A 17534-nucleotide genomic window follows, 5' to 3' on the forward strand; every position below is an offset into this window, starting at 1 on the left:
ATAACTCATTTCAACTTCCCTTCAAATTTTCGCAGTCTCCGATGGATTAAACATCGAAGGGGCAACTCACATGCTTGAGAATACCCAACCACTACTGCATGATATCAGACACGATGAGACTCGTGCAGCTAAAATGCACACACACGCAAGCATGTGCTAAACTTACACTTCTAATAGCAGCCCTGGGCTTCCAACCATCTACACGGATTCCATATTACGAACGTACACATGTCATATGTCTTTCATTCAGTCTGGATCGTCGTAGATTATATATGCTTCCGGTTGACCGGTACCGCTCGAGTCTACATTCAGAATGCGTCACGTAAACAACATTTATCATTCCAATCGCGTGTGCACACAGGCCGCCAGCGGTAGGAGGGGTTACAGGATGTCTGTATTTCCTTGCCATTATGAGTATTTGATAAGCGGGTTTTGACTAAGATTGGGAAGTTTTCCTCAAATCCAGGCCAAAGACGTGAACTTCACGTCTTCTAGATGCGTTTCGGAGTTTTAGATTCTTCTTGCTCTAAAAGATCTACATTTCGTGCGGTCTGCTCACGCGTGCGGACTTCGTGAATTATGAACGCTGCACGAGTGCGCAGAACGTGCAAGTCCAGAATATCACAATGCAACTCGGATATTCGGAAACCTTTTCCGATTATCTACACATTTTCCCCGGAGATGGAAAAATGTCGTTGGTTACCATGAGGATGCAGGGCATGGAAGATATGGCATAGGCCATCCTGCATCCTAAATTCTGCCTAAAGAGATGAAGCATCATACATGTTCGCGTGAGAATCTCACAGTGAGAAACTGCAAGAAGAGCGAGAGAGCAGTAACCATATCGCAGAGACTCACCGTATATATCCTTCCTCATGGTAACTCTCGTCGTCAGAGTTGTTACCTGGGTTTGGCATGATGATAGGCGTAACGACCCCTTAGACGAAATTGAATGTACTATCAGCGAAATTGGTTTCCGCACTTCGTCGAAATAGAACTTACTTCAGACGTGCCGGCGAAATTGGTTGTACTGTACTTATGACTCGTGTCGTCGAAATTGATTTTTCTATCGAGCGCGGTTTCTGGCGAGTTTTATCCTACTAAGGCATATCTTGGCTCGAATGATCGCTCGCCCTGCGTTCAGCTTACAAAAGCGAAGGGTCGCTCGAAGGCGTGTCGACATTCGATATGGCTAGAGCAGTTGAGAATCTCAACTTGAGATTCTCAACTTGAGAAAGACCCGTTCTCAACCATCATGGTGACGGTCTAGGACTGCCCTCAATCTAGCATGAAGTACGGCCTGGATACACATGCTAGGCACCGAAGATGCTGGGGGGGCTCACGGACCCATCTGCTTCGCCAAGGCTACAGTCCGAGTTCATCACCGACAACCTCCACCAAGTTAGTCGTCGAGGGAGGCGTCGAAGGCGTCGGCCGCTGAGCCACTCGTAGAGCTAGTCCGCCCGTTCAATAGACCGATTTTGAATTTGAGAAGCGTTTCTAGAAACGATTCTGGGATTTTCTGTTCATAGAACCAGCTCCGGAAACGATCCCAGAAACGTTTCCAGAAGTGGTTCTTAGCGCGTTCAAAGGAGCTTGTGCGCGATTCTGAGAGCGTTTCCAGAATCGCAGATTCCAGAACCACTCCGAGTGGTTCTGAAAATTTCGTGGCGCGTGACAGAAGCTTCATAGAGAAGAGCGCCGAGAAGGGAAACGTGTGGAGTTCAGAAGAAACAACTCTCCTTGGAGAATTGCCAGTCCCGAACTGGTTATGAGGGGCGATACAGCAAGAAAAGAGGTCATACTCAGCAGGGACATGACGTTTGTCGCCAAACAGACTCGAGAGGGTTTGCGAGTTGGGCCCCAACTGTTGAGCTAGTAACCGGGAGGTCGGAGGTTCGATCCCGGGAGGTGACATGTGAAAATATATCGGGTCTGGACCCTAGAATCGACCACCTCCAATCCTCTAGAGCGACTCTAGAGGACCGCAGTACTGAGGTTGGGCAACCAGGTACCACTTACTAACGGGTCAGTAGGTAAAGTTTACCTGATAAACAGCCTACTGACAAGTACTGGTACTCGTTCATAGGTAGACCGCTCGACAGTAACTACTAGTTACTAACTGCTATTTCGCAAAGTCGTCATTCTAGCTCAGTAGGATAAGCTAGTATACTGTGACCCAGGTGTCTCAGGTTCGAATCTTAGTAGAGGTATATTTCGGAATTCAGGGATAGTCTAGGAAGTCGAGGTATGGCCTCAGGTTCCATCCCGGGGAGCATCATTTCTCACGTACTTTATTTGTCCATTCTGGAATCGATGCTGGAATCGATTTTGAAAATCGTGTCTACTGAACGCGAGTCGGAATTGATTCTGGAATCGCTTCCGAGATCGATTTTCAACTTTCAAAATCGTGTTTATTGAACACGACTTCAGGAACGATTTCGAAAATCGATTTTGAGAATCGATTCCAGCATCGCACACAGCCTTGTCTATTGAACGGGGGGAGTGTCGAGAGCGGTGAGAGGAAGGTGATGGCTGTTGATCCCTATATTGTCTTCATCTGAGACGCTAGTAGACTGGGCGTTATGGGACTATTGGGAACTGTAAGAAAGGGACAGTGACGGAAGGCTGATAGCATAAGTGGTACAGATGCTTGGTGTAATCGAGGGCCGATGAGAGGCGTCCTATGGTCAGGGATGAGCATGGGTCGAGGGATTGTTGCAGTGATGTCAAAAGTTCCGAGACTATCGTGAATGCACGACGCTAACATGATTCAGAAGTAGACGCCTGCCTGTGCCTCCCCTCCGTAGTGTACGCTGGTTTTATCATCACCCTCCACACAGGGATGACTGTCATCCCTCGCTGGAGACTGTTATTCTCGATGGCGCAATGATACACATGCAGTCGCGTTCCCTCGTATCATTCGTCTATTGAATTTTTGAAGGTCAATGTGTCGCTAAAGTTCGCCACAGCTGTGCATCGTTTCGCACTGCTTGTTGTTTGCCTGAGAGTTCTGCTTCCGCCCGCATAACTCGGACGCAAACGTGAATCACGTTACGTGATCGATCTGGCCTTGTACACTTGAGCAGAAGGCATCCACTGATCTCTCCAACATATTACTGAGAGAAGTTCTCGTCATGCGAAACAAGCGCGGCAGCTGGGTCCATTTCTATATCCTCTTTATCAAGTTGAGTGACCGAAGACTCTTCGGCGAAGAGTAACGGGAGGCACGCTTCATTCAATGGAGTCCATTATTTCTGCACGATATTACCATTCGGACGCTTTCTCTCTGTCTCGAACTTCGCTATGTCCTTTGCAAACTCTCGGAGTCCTCGGTCCGAGGATGGAACCTTGACTGTCCCTTCCAGTTGTATCTTTGGCGGCAACTTGTAACAGAAAGGACAATGATATCAATGCACTCATGCGAACTCAAGACATTCTGATGTATTCAATCGTGTAGTCTGAATCTTAATCCACCGACATAGCCCGCCCATCCGCCAGAAAATAAGCTCTCCATGGAACAACTCGCCGAATAGCATACTTCTAAATGGTATATGTAAAATCATACCACTAGAAGGACCAATCGAGCTGAAGGTCTTCTCACGGAGCGTTCATGAAACGATCAACGATAAAAGAGGGCATTCTGCTGTAGAGCGTAGGTTCGAAATAATAGAATAAAAGGAAAGGAAATGAAGAGATAAGCAGGAGAGATAAGAGGAGATGATTCTCTCCACAAAATGAGAGAATCGTTTACGGAGATCGCGGTTTCAACTTGCCAATTCCCACTCGCTTGAGAGTAGGGTCGAACTGGAAATAGTTATCGATCAGTATACGATCGGGAAAGATCCATTGGTTCTTGATATTCTTCTTGATAATAAGACGACAAACGTCAGATTGATTGGGCACTCTCTTAGCGTAGTGCATGTATCTCATCGAGAATAAGGTCGTGCCTCGAGGGCCCAAGTAAAACTGCAACGGTGGCAATTTGGTCATGTATCGGCAGGGAAAATACCATCTCTTCCGTTCTGGATGGTACACGAAGTCGACATGCTCACCTGCAGCCTTGTCGGTCTGGGCTTCAATATCCTTGATGAGATTGTCGTAGTATAGTCCTGGGACAAGTAGACTGATGCAGCCGGTGTCGAGTAGTGCGTTCATATTCATATCAGAAGTTATGTGTCCATTACCGACTTGTAGCTTATCAATATTTACCGTGTAACGTCTGTCCATAGAGAAGTCGATATACTTCAATGCACCCTCGTATAATTCAGGATCGCCTCCACCCAGAAGTAGGCCTCCATCAGTGGATTCCCCCTTGGGATCAGCGGGAGGATACAAGTAGAGGGCAATAATACCGGTCGATACAGTTCGTGATGATCGCAATTGCGTCATCATGGACGGGAAGTTCACAAAACCTCTATCATAGCCAAGACCCATCAAATTTGCCGGAGGATGTGCGGGATCGATGCGAGGAGTCCATTCGAATACCAGTCCGAAAGTGAGGTTCTGCGGCAAATGACCCACCGTTAACTTCGCTTTATGCTGAAACGTCTTCACCGTCATTCCTCCACCGAAAGTAACAGTTCTCGTTACGTTACTCACAGAGCAAGGCGGAGAACATTCGAAACACCCCATGGGCCAGTCCTTGCAGAGGATTCTACCGTCTTTCTCGAGCCAATGCTTCCAGATAAGGAAAAAAGAATCAGATCCAGTGTCAACGAGAACATCTAGCTTCTGGCCATTCTCGTCGACCAGAGTATGAAACAATCCGAAGCCGAATCCGCGTACATCTTTGAGCCTCACATCGAGCTTGAGAGTATTTCCTCGGGTGACCTTCAACACGCCAAATACATAAACTAAGGCGAGCAGACGCATAGGCATAGGCAGAGGAAGAGGCATTTCGGTCGTTATTTCGGCCAAAATTCAACTTTGTAACATTCTGGATACGTTCCATGTTATGATACATCATTGTCACCGTGACAATGTCACGTCATCCGCGATGACTGTGCGCTGCTGCAGCGCAGCAGCGCACATTCATCGCCTGCTACGAGTACCAGTGGCTGTGCAGCACAGCCACTGGTACTCGTAGAGGGGGTTGATAACTCATTTCAACTTCCCTTCAAATTTTCGCAGTCTCCGATGGATTCAACATCGAAGGGGCAACTCACATGCTTGAGAATACCCAACCACTACTGCATGATATCAGACACGATGAGATTCGTGCAGCTAAAATGCACACACACGCAAGCATGCGCTAAACTTACACTTCTAATAGCAGCCCTGGGCTTCCAACCATCTACACGGATTCCATATCACGAACGTACACATGTCATATGTCTTTCATTCAGTCTGGATCGTCGTAGATTATATATGCTTCCGGTTGACCAGTACCGCTCGAGTCTACATTCAGAATGCGTCACGTAAACAACATTTATCATTCCAATCGCGTGTGCACACAGGCCGCCAGCGGTAGGAGGGGTTACAGGATGTCTGTATTTCCTTGCCATTATGAGTATTTGATAAGCGGGTTTTGACTAAGATTGGGAAGTTTTCCTCAAATCCAGGCCAAAGACGTGAACTTCACGTCTTCTAGATGCGTTTCGGAGTTTTAGATTCTTCTTGCTCTAAAAGATCTACATTTCGTGCGGTCTGCTCACGCGTGCGGACTTCGTGAATTATGAACGCTGCACGAGTGCGCAGAACGTGCAAGTCCAGAGTATCACAATGCAACTCGGATATTCGGAAACCTTTTCCGATTATCTACACATTTTCCCCGGAGATGGGAAAATGTCGTTGGTTACCATGAGGATGCAGGGGCCCTGCAGCAGGGCATGGAAGATATGGCATAGGCCATCCTGCATCCTAAATTCTGCCTAAAGAGATGAAGCATCATACATGTTCGCGTGAGAATCTCACAGTGAGAAACTGCAAGAAGAGCGAGAGAGCAGTAACCATATCGCAGAGACTCACCGTATATATCCTTCCTCATGGTAACTCTCATCGTCAGAGTTGTTACCTGGGTTTGGCATGATGATAGGCGTAACGACCCCTTCGAAAATTGAATGTACTATCAGCGAAATTGATTTCCGCACTTCGTCGAAATAGAACTTACTTCAGACGTGCCGGCGAAATTGATTGTACTGTACTTATGACACGTGTCGTCGAAATTGATTTTTCTATCGAGCGCGCTGGCGAGTTTGATCTTACTAAGGCATATCTTGGCTCGAATGATCGCTCGCCCTGCGGTCGGCTTACAAAAGCGAAGGGTCGCTCGAAGGGGTGTCGACATTCGATATGGCTAGAGCAGTTGAGAAAGACCCGTTCTCAACCATCATGGTGACGGTCTAGGACTGCCCTCAATCTAGCACGAAGTACGGCCTGGATACACATGCTAGGCACCGAAGATGCTGGGGGAGGGACTCACGGACCCATCTGCTTCGCCAAGGCTACAGTCCGAGTTCATCACCGACAACCTCCACCAAGTCAGTCGTCGAGGGAGGCGTCGAAGGCGTCGGCCGCTGAGCCACTCGTAGAGCTAGTGTCGAGAGCGGTGAGAGGAAGGTGATGGCCGTTGATCCCTACATTGTCTTCATCTGAGACGCTAGTAGACTGGGCGTTATGGGACTATTGGGAACTGTAAGAAGGGGACAGTGACGGAAGGCTGATAGCATAAGTGGTACAGATGCTTGGTGTACTTGAGGGCCGATGAGAGGCGTCCTATGGTTAGGGATGAGCATGGGTCGAGGGATTCTTGCAGTGATGTCACAAGTTCCGAGACTATCGTGAATGCACGACGCAGCGTCGTCGACGCCAACATGATTCAGAAGTAGACGCCTGCCTGTGCCTCCCCTCCGTAGTGTACGCTAGTTTTGTCATCACCCTCCTCACAGGGAGGTCGCGACGACGCGTTTGATCCGGATATATAGTATGTCCATTGAATTGGCATGAATTGGTACTGTATTGTATCAGATTTGGCCCGATTCTGATACAATAAATGCAGTAACATTAATCGTGTTCCCAAATCGGATAACAGAGGCGTTCCCCATCTTATCCTAGGGTAGAAGTGCCTGACGCCATGAGTAGTGTTGTGGGATGCCCCACAAGCAACGAACAAGGGTCATAGTCGAGGAGAGGAGTCAGCGTCACTCAGCGATCAAGTGTTTGCTTTGGTCCCGCACGGGTTGTAGCCGTGATTGGCAGACTACACCTCAGTGGTGATATTATCATCATCGTGGATCAACAATTCATTGTAGAGACCCTCTGTTCACAACCCCAAAGAACTACTTGAGCGCACTGAATTAATGCTCAACTCATTGCACCCGGGTTCGAACCCTGCTGACGGCATCTCACATAATCTCGAAATGATCAGCATCACGTCTCAACTCAAAAATACTCCCCGAGAAAGATGAAAATTAGTCTCGTAAATGGCAAGGGTTGATTGAAACTATCCTTTATAACGAGTAATACATAGTACATAACCACACTTATCTACTCAAAGGCGCTGGAGGCTTCACGCCATCTGCTGATGGGAAAGTCTTGGACAGAGTACTTGGTCGCAAAGGCTAGGGTCAACTCCAGCGAAAGTGATTCAAGTCGGCGAACGAGCTTGGCCATCCGCGGGTGCTTCAATAGTCCAAAGTTTCTGAGAGGAAGTCCTTGGCAACTGACACGTTATTCTTTCTAGTGGACTGGGTGACGGGACAGACCCGTGTGAAGTGTGAGCCGCTGGTATGGCAGCAGTTAATCGGGCACTCGTCCCGGACCGAGATTACAGGGGGGAGGGGGGGACCTGCAAGTCTTCCGTCCTCTCCACACTACAAGTCGACTAATGCAGTTAACAGTTTCGTAAATATGTAGGGATACTCGGTCGAACTGGAGGATAAGAGTTGAAATACACTCCCAAATCGGCCGGTATGACCATCTTCACCTCCGCCTTCTCCCTAGCGGTATCGTGTTTAGTCTGCTCATGATAGGAATATATCCTAACGACCTGATCTCCGGATCGCGCGCCCTAAAAATCCGCACATTCGTATCGTAATAACGCAGACCAACAAGTACACGTAGAAACTGTACAGTATACACTAGGACGTCGCACTAGTGGCCTTCAATAGGAGTATATGGGCCGCTTGAACGCCAGCTACCGTACCCGATATCATCACACTGCACTTCCACCTGAACAACCTTATGACCAATAACGACGACCACTATCGTGCTCCACCATATTACTTGGCGGCCAACTCCTGCCTCGTCATCAGCGTACCCGTAGTGGACATGATATCATTGAATTCGCCATTATTGATGATCTTCTCAACAGCCTCCTTCTCCACATGGCACTCTATCATACAGTGCGACTTCATCACTGCCAAACCTTCCTCTGCACCATCCTGGACCGGGTCTGTCGACACTCCTGATGCCTCAGTCGACAAGGCCATTGGAATATAGTGACAACTTCACAACCTTATTGAATTCAACCAATGCAACTGATCAACGTCTATCCCTAGTCTCGTGAGAGAACGAATACACAACTGTCGTAATAGACCTAATAAAACGGAGACCCAGGTTTCGCCAACTCGCCGAATTTGGCGAGACTACTTCACGCTTAGCCAAATCTGGATTTGGCAAAGTGCGTTACAGTCCCCCCCCTGTAGACGGGAAGACACCAACTCAGTATTGATACCAACCATTTTCTGCTGACGGCGCTTCGCCAAACTTTGAAATGCGCTCGCCCGTACGCGGAAACACGTCCCTTGTACCAGGTTATGCGAAGATGATATTGGTGATTCCCGTTTGACCAACAGGTGTGGGCGACTTTTCTGGTCAACTTTGGCGAACCTGCCTGAATCAGATAATATCTTCAGAGACGAACTATTTTCTTGGCCAATGTTTTTCCAACTGCGGTGTAATCTACATTGGAACGTGTTCTGCCAAATGTGTGTTGTTGTATTCTGTTCGGTGGGATCATCTTTTAGGGCAGAATTTACCAAATTGGCCAGGGGTCCGACAAGTTCGGCCTTGCTTGGTTCGTCGGACTACGCCATTCTTTCACAAACTTTTTGATCATAGCTACACCGGACGAAACCTCGACGTGGGGTAATTCGTGAGGTCATTAAAAACGGTGATGGCCATGGTGCCGGATGATGTGATATACCGTTCCGTGGGTACTTTTCCGCAAGTGAAGAAGCGACAGGCATTGAATTTGCTCTTTTCAAGGACACCAATCTCGAGTTCATATTCGACAAGGTTTGAAATGACAGCCAGGAGTGACAATATACAGTCAAGAATGACAAGTCTTCCCGAAGCGAACCTCTTCGTGTAATGGTCTCCCTAGGTAACCATCATGCAGTCAAATGAATGTTGCATCACCATTAATAGGATGAAGAAAAGAACTCACCAGTCACCGACAGTGGCACTACTCGTGGAATACCACAGAGCTTGTGATCCCCCAATTGAAAGGTTGGTGGACAGCCTATGATACTGTTCATCACCACGTGCATTTGGTTCCGTGGTGATGTCTATTCGTAGTCTGTCTTATCAGATGACGTTCCCATACTCAGAGTGTGGGCAATTGTACACAAGTGGTGGTCAGCTCACCCTTTTCCGTGACAAGCTCATCGACTGTGAGAACACGAAAACAATCAACTTGAAACCCTCAAATCAAACGCGGTGTCAACGAGCAACGATTCCACGCGTTGTGAAGCATAAAGTGTGATATGATGAACCAGCGAGTGTACCTCGCAAAAGCAAGACGCACCATAGAGTTTTTTTAGCTCTCCGGAAAATTTTTCTTTGAGAAAGTTGATTCAGCTCTGTCTGTCCTACTACGGAACCGCCCAAGGAAGTAGGCTTTAGACTCTCGGAACGTCAGTCTCGCAATGAGTATACACGACAGTCCAAGAGCAATAGGTAGCAAGATGAAAACCCCATCCCAAGAATAGGTAGCTATCCACGACACGAGTCCTTGCTGCACAGCAGCACCACATGCACCGACTCCATCAATGATGCCTGCAACTTGGGAAGTTGCTTCTCTATTGCCTTTAAGAGCATCCTGTCGACCCAGGTCAGTACAAACTGCCGAAGAGACAATGTTAGCAGCGCCACCGATGAAAAAGCCAGCCAAAGAGAGCATCACGTAGAGGTAGACAGTGGTGGGCTCATCAACGTGTAACAATGATACTGGGATGAGTGCTAGGAGTTGGAAGAGGAATAGGGATGGGGCTCTACCAGACCCCGGCACAACAGCCATCACATCTGACAACCAACCACAGGCGAGACTTCCAACAACCACACCGATATTGTATATGGTGTCGAGGAGATTAGCTTGCTCCGGGGAGAGATGGGCATGTTCATGCAAGTAGAGTGGAAGCCAGAAGAACATGGCGTAGTTGACACCTTTCACACATGCATAGGCCAAAGCGAAAGTTATCACCCCCGGAATCAGCCACGCCCTCCAGAACTTGATGCGTTCCTGAGCTTGGTGCTCGGCCGACGCCGAAGGTTGTAACTCACCAGAGCGAGCAGGCTCAGCTTCGATCCCCGAGGGACTCGATTCGTTACTCGACTGACCAATAACCCTGTAGAGGGCCTTATCAAGACTAACCGGAAGTGTCATGAAAGTAAGCAAGCCCACAGCCACTAGTATCACTGCAGGTGTGATGAAGGTAGCAGAAATGACTGCTCTGCCGGTCTCGCCAAATATGACTATCATCAACGAAGCGAGATTAGCCCCTACTATGTTGCCAACTGCAGCGTTGGTCGCCCATACACCGAATATAATTCCAGAATGCATGTCGCCAAAATAATTACCCATGATCTTAACAAGAACCGGCCATACAGCGGACTGGAAAACTCCGTTGCAGGCGTTCAAGACGTAATAGAAATAGTACATTCCCGGAGCTGTAAAGTGGACCACAAGTAGACCAAATATACACTGGTCAATGGCTGCGAGGGATACAGCAACTAACGAGACAAGGATTGGGTTATACATATCTCCGAGTACACCTGTCATGAGCATGCCTAATGCGTACGATATCATGAAGACCACATCCATGACGCCAAAGAAGACCGTGGGATAATCAAACTGGGGATCTTTGAGAAGGGAGGCTGCGCTCGATATGGCCTTACGGGTGGCGTGGACCATCACATATACCAGGAAGGTCAACGCGAAAGCCAGCACTTGATACGATAGACGAGGTTTTGGGATAAGATGAGCGATGGTGATGGGGAATATCATTACGTGGATCAAGTGCGGCAATCAACTTGAGAATAAGGCGATAAAGAACGCGATAGAGCCCAAGTCCGAGGTCGACCGACTATCTTCCCGCCTCGCTGGCGTCACGAAGCATGAGTCGCACAGAAATCCCTCTAAACATTTTATTGGACCTATCTACAACCCTAAGCTTGACTATCAAGAGCATGATGGACTTCCCGATAGCAACTGACAGGGCTCCAGTCGACTTGAAGGTACATGTGAGGGGTCTGACTAGCTGCTGGTACGCAGAGATCATACAAAGACGACTAGAAGTGAGTGGCAGTTGAGTATTATAATGAAAAGCTAAATCCTTCTGTAGCGTCTGCCGGCTCAAACCCCGGAATAACTGGTGGCAACTCAACCCCTCCGCCCCTTGGAGATGGGGTCTCAAATAGGTTGTGTGAGTTAGGCATCAGAAGATGGGATATGAGAGGCTACACAGAGAAATGTAGGGTCATAACCCGTAACGACGCCAAAAAGACTTAGCAAATAATGCCTCATGGAAAAGGGTGCAATGAACGGGGCTGATCGTGCACGTGTCACAACCGGCGTCACGATATTGCGCGCGTGAAGAACACAAGACCCTCAGAGAAGCCCTTGAAGTGGGGAGTCGACACATAGCCGCTCCTAGTATGGGTCGGGTCCTACACTGCACTTCGAGTACGGTTAAAGGACTACTACTACGGTATCGATACCTACCAGTAATTTCTTCGCATCCATACTTCTTACCAGTAAACCTTCGAGGACACTTCGATATGAAGGACCGCCCCACTTAACTACTCACACAGAACACGTTTCTTCTGATCCGCCTACAGTACTTCGAGAATTCTCAGGGCATCAATCTGTGCATAATCATCCCCGACGCATGGGATAGATGACATATACATGTCAAGACCAGAGACATGAGCCTTCTATTGAGAGGGGAACATGCTTCAGCGGTCTTACCCTCGCACCCAGAGCACTCCCCACCCATGGCCGGGGCAACGATGAACTTTCGGTGTGCTCTGCATTGCTGCAGGTTTGCAATATGTGTCTGCGTGTTAACGTGCACGCAGACACAGATTATACAAAGACTACATGAATTATCCCAGTGTCAAGTCGCCAGCTTCATCAGCACTGCTGATGAAGCTTGCGACTCACAACCATGATTCGATGAGTCGTGAGTGATAGTATCACTAGGATACACGGCCATGACAATTCGCCATTGACAGACCCCTCTACTGTGGGAAGCAAAGCCACTTCTCGGAATTCATTTACGATTGTTGCAAGTGGTATCATACGCGCCACCTCAACTCTCGACGAGTCGGATAGTGGTTGGTTGTCCCTGGCGCAGCCAGGCTGGCTTCAGTAGTCCGATACCATTGGAGCTCAGTGACTGTGAGAAGTTTTCGCTAGGAACTTCTGGCTAACAAGCTTTCGGCTTAGTTTTGGTATTCGCGGCAATTCCGCAACCTGTGGCAACGGTGTTGGCAACGAAGGCACATCTCGCCGGAGCAATTCTCAACGAGAGACTTATTCTTTCGTTGGATGAATTTGAGATTGGAAAGGTGTAGGAAATCGGGTAGTGACTGTATGACGTGAAGCCTTCAAGAGAGGACATATCTGTCCCTCGAGCGTAATGGGTGTCACGGAGGACCACAACCGTCGGAATTAGGGTAACTTCGCTCGTGCCAACGAAATCGATCTTCTTATCTCGAGTTCGCTTGGCCTGAGGCATGTCTTGGTGGCACAGCGGCTCCACCCAATGACACTGTCCTTATTGAGAGCGAAATAGGCCTTTACAGGACCTCCACAGCCAATATCGTCAGCGTTCTATTACAGGCATATCTCGGGGTGATGGCATAGCCGCCCCACCCAACGACACTGTCCTTAGTGACAATGGAATGGGCCTTCAAAATGCCTTCGCAGGCAATATCGTTAGCGTTCTATTACAGGCATATCTCGGGGTGATGGCATAGCCGCCCCACCCAATGACACTGTCCTTATTGAGAGCGAAATAGGCCTTTACAGGACCTCCACAGCCAATATCGTCAGCGTTCTATTACAGGCATATCTCGGGGTGATGGCATAGCCGCCCCAGCCAACGACACTGACCTTAGTGAGAGAGCAATAGGTCTTCCAGATGCCTTCGCAGCCAATATCGTCAGCGTTCTATTACAGGCATATCTCGGGGTGATGGCATAGCCGCCCCACCCAACGACACTGTCCTTAGTGACAGTGGAATGGGCCTTCAAAATGCCTTCACAGCCAATATCGTCAGCGTTCTATTACAGGCATATCTCGGGGTGATGGCATAGCCGCCCCACCCAACGACACTGTCCTTAGTGACAGTGGAATGGGCCTTCAAAATGCCTTCACAGCCAATATCGTCAGCGTTCTATTACAGGCAGATCTCGGGGTGATGGCATAGCCGCCCCACCCAATGGCACTGTCCTCACTGAGAGTGCAGTAGGTCTTCAAAATGCCTTCGCAGGCAATATCGTCAGCGTTCTATTACAGGCATATCTCGGGGTGATGGCATAGCCGCCCCACCCAATGACACTGTCCTTATTGAGAGCGAAATAGGCCTTTACAGGACCTCCACAGCCAATATCGTCAGCATTCTATTACAGGCATATCTCGGGGTGATGGCATAGCCGCCCCACCCAATGACACTGTCCTTATTGAGAGCGAAATAGGCCTTTACAGGACCTCCACAGCCAATATCGTCAGCATTCTATTACAGGCATATCTCGGGGTGATGGCATAGCCGCCCCACCCAATGACACTGTCCTTATTGAGAGCGAAATAGGCCTTTACAGGACCTCCACAGCCAATATCGTCAGCGTTCTATTACAGGCATATCTCGGGGTGATGGCATAGCCGCCCCAGCCAACGACACTGACCTTAGTGAGAGAGCAATAGGTCTTCAAAATGCCTTCACAGGCAATATCGTCAGCGTTCTATTACATGCATGTCTCGGGGTGATGGCATAGCCGCCCCACCCAACGACACTGACCTTAGTGAGAGAGCAATAGGTCTTCAAAATGCCTTCACAGGCAATATCGTCAGCGTTCTATTACATGCATGTCTCGGGGTGATGGCATAGCCGGCCCACCCAATGACACTGTCCTTACTATTAGTAAGGACGGTGTAAGTTACGTAACCCTCGGAAGCAGTTGAAATACGAGCGGGAGGTCTATGCGATGTGTACGACGGTCCACTTCGTCCCAACTCGACATCATTGCTACACAACCATGATGTAACTTGCCGCATGAGCTCTATCCAGGACCAATAGTTCTCAGAATCTTCCACAGATAGTTTTCATTCTCAACATGGGGATTGTAACACCAGGTTTCGGTTGACACAGCATAGCGGAGCATCGCCCCAATGCCAATTAGCATGAAAGTAAGGATACTCATCAGCAGGCAGAAGAGGTAAATGTATCTGCTGCATAACCATAATCGACTATCTGAGCCGTTGTAAGGCACCTGTTAATGTAGCTGCCAATCTGCGAGCACTCAAGCTCATCGAAGAACAGAGTAGGATCGGTGGTCGAGCCCCAAGAACAGTATTGTTTGGTCGCGTGACCGAATGATGCGTTGGTTCGAAAAGCCTCGTACGGGTCGTTTAGGTTCTTTGCTTTCCTGAAGGTCGTAGACAGCCAAAGAGAGGAAACATTCTGACAGACTAATTGCATACACGATAGAGCTCAGAGGTTGTTGTCCTCGGTAGTTGGACGGTATGCACGACTCCACTGTAGTACTGCCTATGTCGCTATCACAGGGTAGAACTGATGCAGCATTCGCCTCGACCTACGACAAGCGAATTTTCACTAGAACTTCTCGGACTGGTATACCTTCGGGAGGTTCAATCTATCTATACGATTGTTGATCCTCTTCAAAGCAGCTTCGTTGGAGGTCGAATCTTCGACATACAAGCAACGACAGTAGACATCCTGAACTAACGAAACTACTAGGAGGACTACCATGGAAGCTTGCGTCATTGGACCGTTTGGCGAGTACTACCCGGAACATCTTCTGTCCAGCTATATCGATACCATAATACGGACAAGTCTGTTCGAACTGTGAGGTCGCTTTGTACAAGAAATTGATGTCAGAAGAATTATAAACAACCCGGATTCGGTTCACGTCGGTATCCTACCACAGTCGGTAGCGCATCATCAATTATCTGCTGATGCTGCATTTGCTACCATGCAGTCGTGATGGAGGACCCAGCAACGTTGGCAAGCAGTGGGATAGACGACTCTAACGTCGAAGCGGCCACTGAACATTGACTTATACGCGAGAGAGTTGCATTCCCGAAGGTGTTCTTCCATGTCCGCTTGATGAGGCAGCCCAGGCCCTCTACAATGATCACTGAAATAGTATCTAGTTCACGCCGCGGTCATGGAGTGGGACCGTGAAGCGAGCTTATCTGCAATTGATCAGCTGATTGTATATACAGTCGTCTTGGAAGTTAACACAATTATGGGTGCGCGCCGTTATACCGAAACACTCGCGAGCCGCTGTCATCTGGTGGAAGCATACAGTGCAGACATCCACAAGGGTACAGGCTCTACCCTGATGAGCAGGCCAACGACCAGAGATCCAACAACGACCAGAATAAAGCGTGCTATCCAGGGGCCATGCTTGCAGAGACCGCCAAGGAAGCCAACCTGTCAATGTGTGCTAAATGACTCTTTTCATGAGGGCTGCTCCTGCTCGCCATGTCATTTGGTCGAGGTCCAGCTCAGCCACTGGCAAATTGGAGAAGAACTTGAAACCAAAGCTCATGAGGAAGCAGACGACCACTAGTAGTGCATAGAAGGCAGCCACTGCGAACATATATATTTCCAATGATCGAATCTGAAATCGACCAACAGCAAACGCTGAGGGACGATCACGGCCCTGATACTGTTGACATGTTGCATGATGTGTCAAGGAGCGTTGATACACCTCCGAAGCCCGACTTCTCACACTGCCAAGTCTTACGGAAATATCTCGCAAACGTCCAAAAGGCTTTGGCATCCTAATACTGAGGAAATACACAGTGGAATCCGCGGTGACAGAGCTCACAACGTATGGAGGGTCTCTGGTGTAGAACTTCAGAGTTCGACCATCAACAACAGTATTCGAGGACTGCACACACTCATCGAGTATGTTACTAGGGCCGAAGCCAGTGTGAACACGGAAAGGAAAGTAGAGGAAAAGGAATAGACCTGCTCACACCGGGAGAGGCAGCGAGGTGACCATGCAAGTTTCACCTATGATGGACACGTTCATCTTGAGCTTGAAGAATGATGCCAAGCGATAACTAGATCTACGCCGTTTGAAGTGGTTTGCTTGGTTTTCAACGAAGCCTGTGCACAGGCCAACCAGCGTGCCTGAGTCCCATGGTGATATTGCAGGATTGTATTCGACAATGATTCACCGATTATGGGCAGTCGTGTTATCAACGGAGTTTCTTTTCCCATCGAAATGCAAGGCTGGGAGTATCATATAAGATCTCAATCGACGACACAAAACCCTCATCTGTCCTAGAAACACGCATACAAGGAGTGGGCATAAAACACCATGAGTAACTCTGGAAACACGACGGCAGCAAGAAACGATTGGAGTAAAGCCAGCACCTCACCAGACTCGATCATTGCCTGAGGGTGACTTATCTACCGCTATCAAGTTGTCATGGCTTGTAGGCCCATGGCTAACTCCTATACCTACTATTGTCATTGTGTCACCCAAAAGGAGACTACCTAACACAACCGCAACGCGGTGGTTTCATATGAACAGTAATAGTATTCAACTATTGACGTTGTTGTTGTTGCTGTTGTTGTTGTTGCTGTCGTTGTTGTTGTTGTTGTTGTTGTGGTTGTTGCTGGCATTCAGCTGCTCATTCACTCATTTGCTTCTGGTGAGTAGCGAGTGCCGTAACGTACTCCTTCAACGATGATCTTACCTTCACATCTTGTTCAGCATTAGGCGGGCACAATACGCCGGGGTCACTGTTCGAGCCTGCTGCCGCTGTTGCTGCTGACCATAGGCCCCAATGTAGAGAGGCATCGCCGACTGCTGCCCACAGTGGGCAGCCCACTATTGCTAATAGCAGCTCCACAATAGACTCTCAACCCTCCCGCAGGTTGCTCTCCGTCGTACTGCTGCTGATCCGTGTATCAATGTTGTTGTCCACAACCGCCAACTAGCTTCTGTCAACAAGTTTCTAACTTCGCCAACAAACTCGATCTTTCGCCGTCCCACCAAGATAACTCCAATTCGGTGATACTCAGTTCTGTTACATACTCCCATTG

At 48.6% G+C, this 17534-nt stretch overlaps 4 protein-coding genes across 4 annotated transcripts; all 4 read right to left on the reverse strand.

The window, feature by feature from the left end:
• Positions 1 to 3750: 3750 nt before the first annotated feature.
• On the reverse strand, positions 3751 to 4899 carry Pmar_PMAR017168 (Renin precursor, putative; the record flags this gene model as incomplete). Its single annotated transcript, XM_002767545.1, has 1 exon — positions 3751 to 4899. One exon carries the CDS (start codon positions 4897 to 4899, stop codon positions 3751 to 3753), a length of 1149 nt encoding a protein of 382 aa, XP_002767591.1.
• A 2589-nt stretch (positions 4900 to 7488) lies between these two features.
• Pmar_PMAR017169 (hypothetical protein) lies at positions 7489 to 8432 on the reverse strand (the record flags this gene model as incomplete). Its single annotated transcript, XM_002767546.1, has 3 exons — positions 7489 to 7642; positions 7928 to 8011; positions 8227 to 8432. The coding sequence occupies 3 exons, from the start codon at positions 8430 to 8432 to the stop codon at positions 7489 to 7491; spliced, it is 444 nt and encodes a 147-aa protein (XP_002767592.1).
• Positions 8433 to 9669: 1237 nt separating this feature from the next.
• Positions 9670 to 11230, reverse strand: Pmar_PMAR017170 (conserved hypothetical protein; the record flags this gene model as incomplete). Its single annotated transcript, XM_002767547.1, has 1 exon — positions 9670 to 11230. One exon carries the CDS (start codon positions 11228 to 11230, stop codon positions 9764 to 9766), a length of 1467 nt encoding a protein of 488 aa, XP_002767593.1. The 3' UTR covers positions 9670 to 9763.
• Positions 11231 to 15918: 4688 nt separating this feature from the next.
• On the reverse strand, positions 15919 to 16074 carry Pmar_PMAR017171 (hypothetical protein; the record flags this gene model as incomplete). Its single annotated transcript, XM_002767548.1, has 1 exon — positions 15919 to 16074. One exon carries the CDS (start codon positions 16072 to 16074, stop codon positions 15919 to 15921), a length of 156 nt encoding a protein of 51 aa, XP_002767594.1.
• Between the last annotated feature and the right edge of the window lie 1460 nt (positions 16075 to 17534).

Source organism: Perkinsus marinus (genome assembly GCF_000006405.1).
Source record: "Perkinsus marinus ATCC 50983 genomic scaffold scf_1104296970664, whole genome shotgun sequence".
In the NCBI taxonomy this organism is placed as follows: domain Eukaryota; phylum Perkinsozoa; order Perkinsida; family Perkinsidae; genus Perkinsus; species Perkinsus marinus.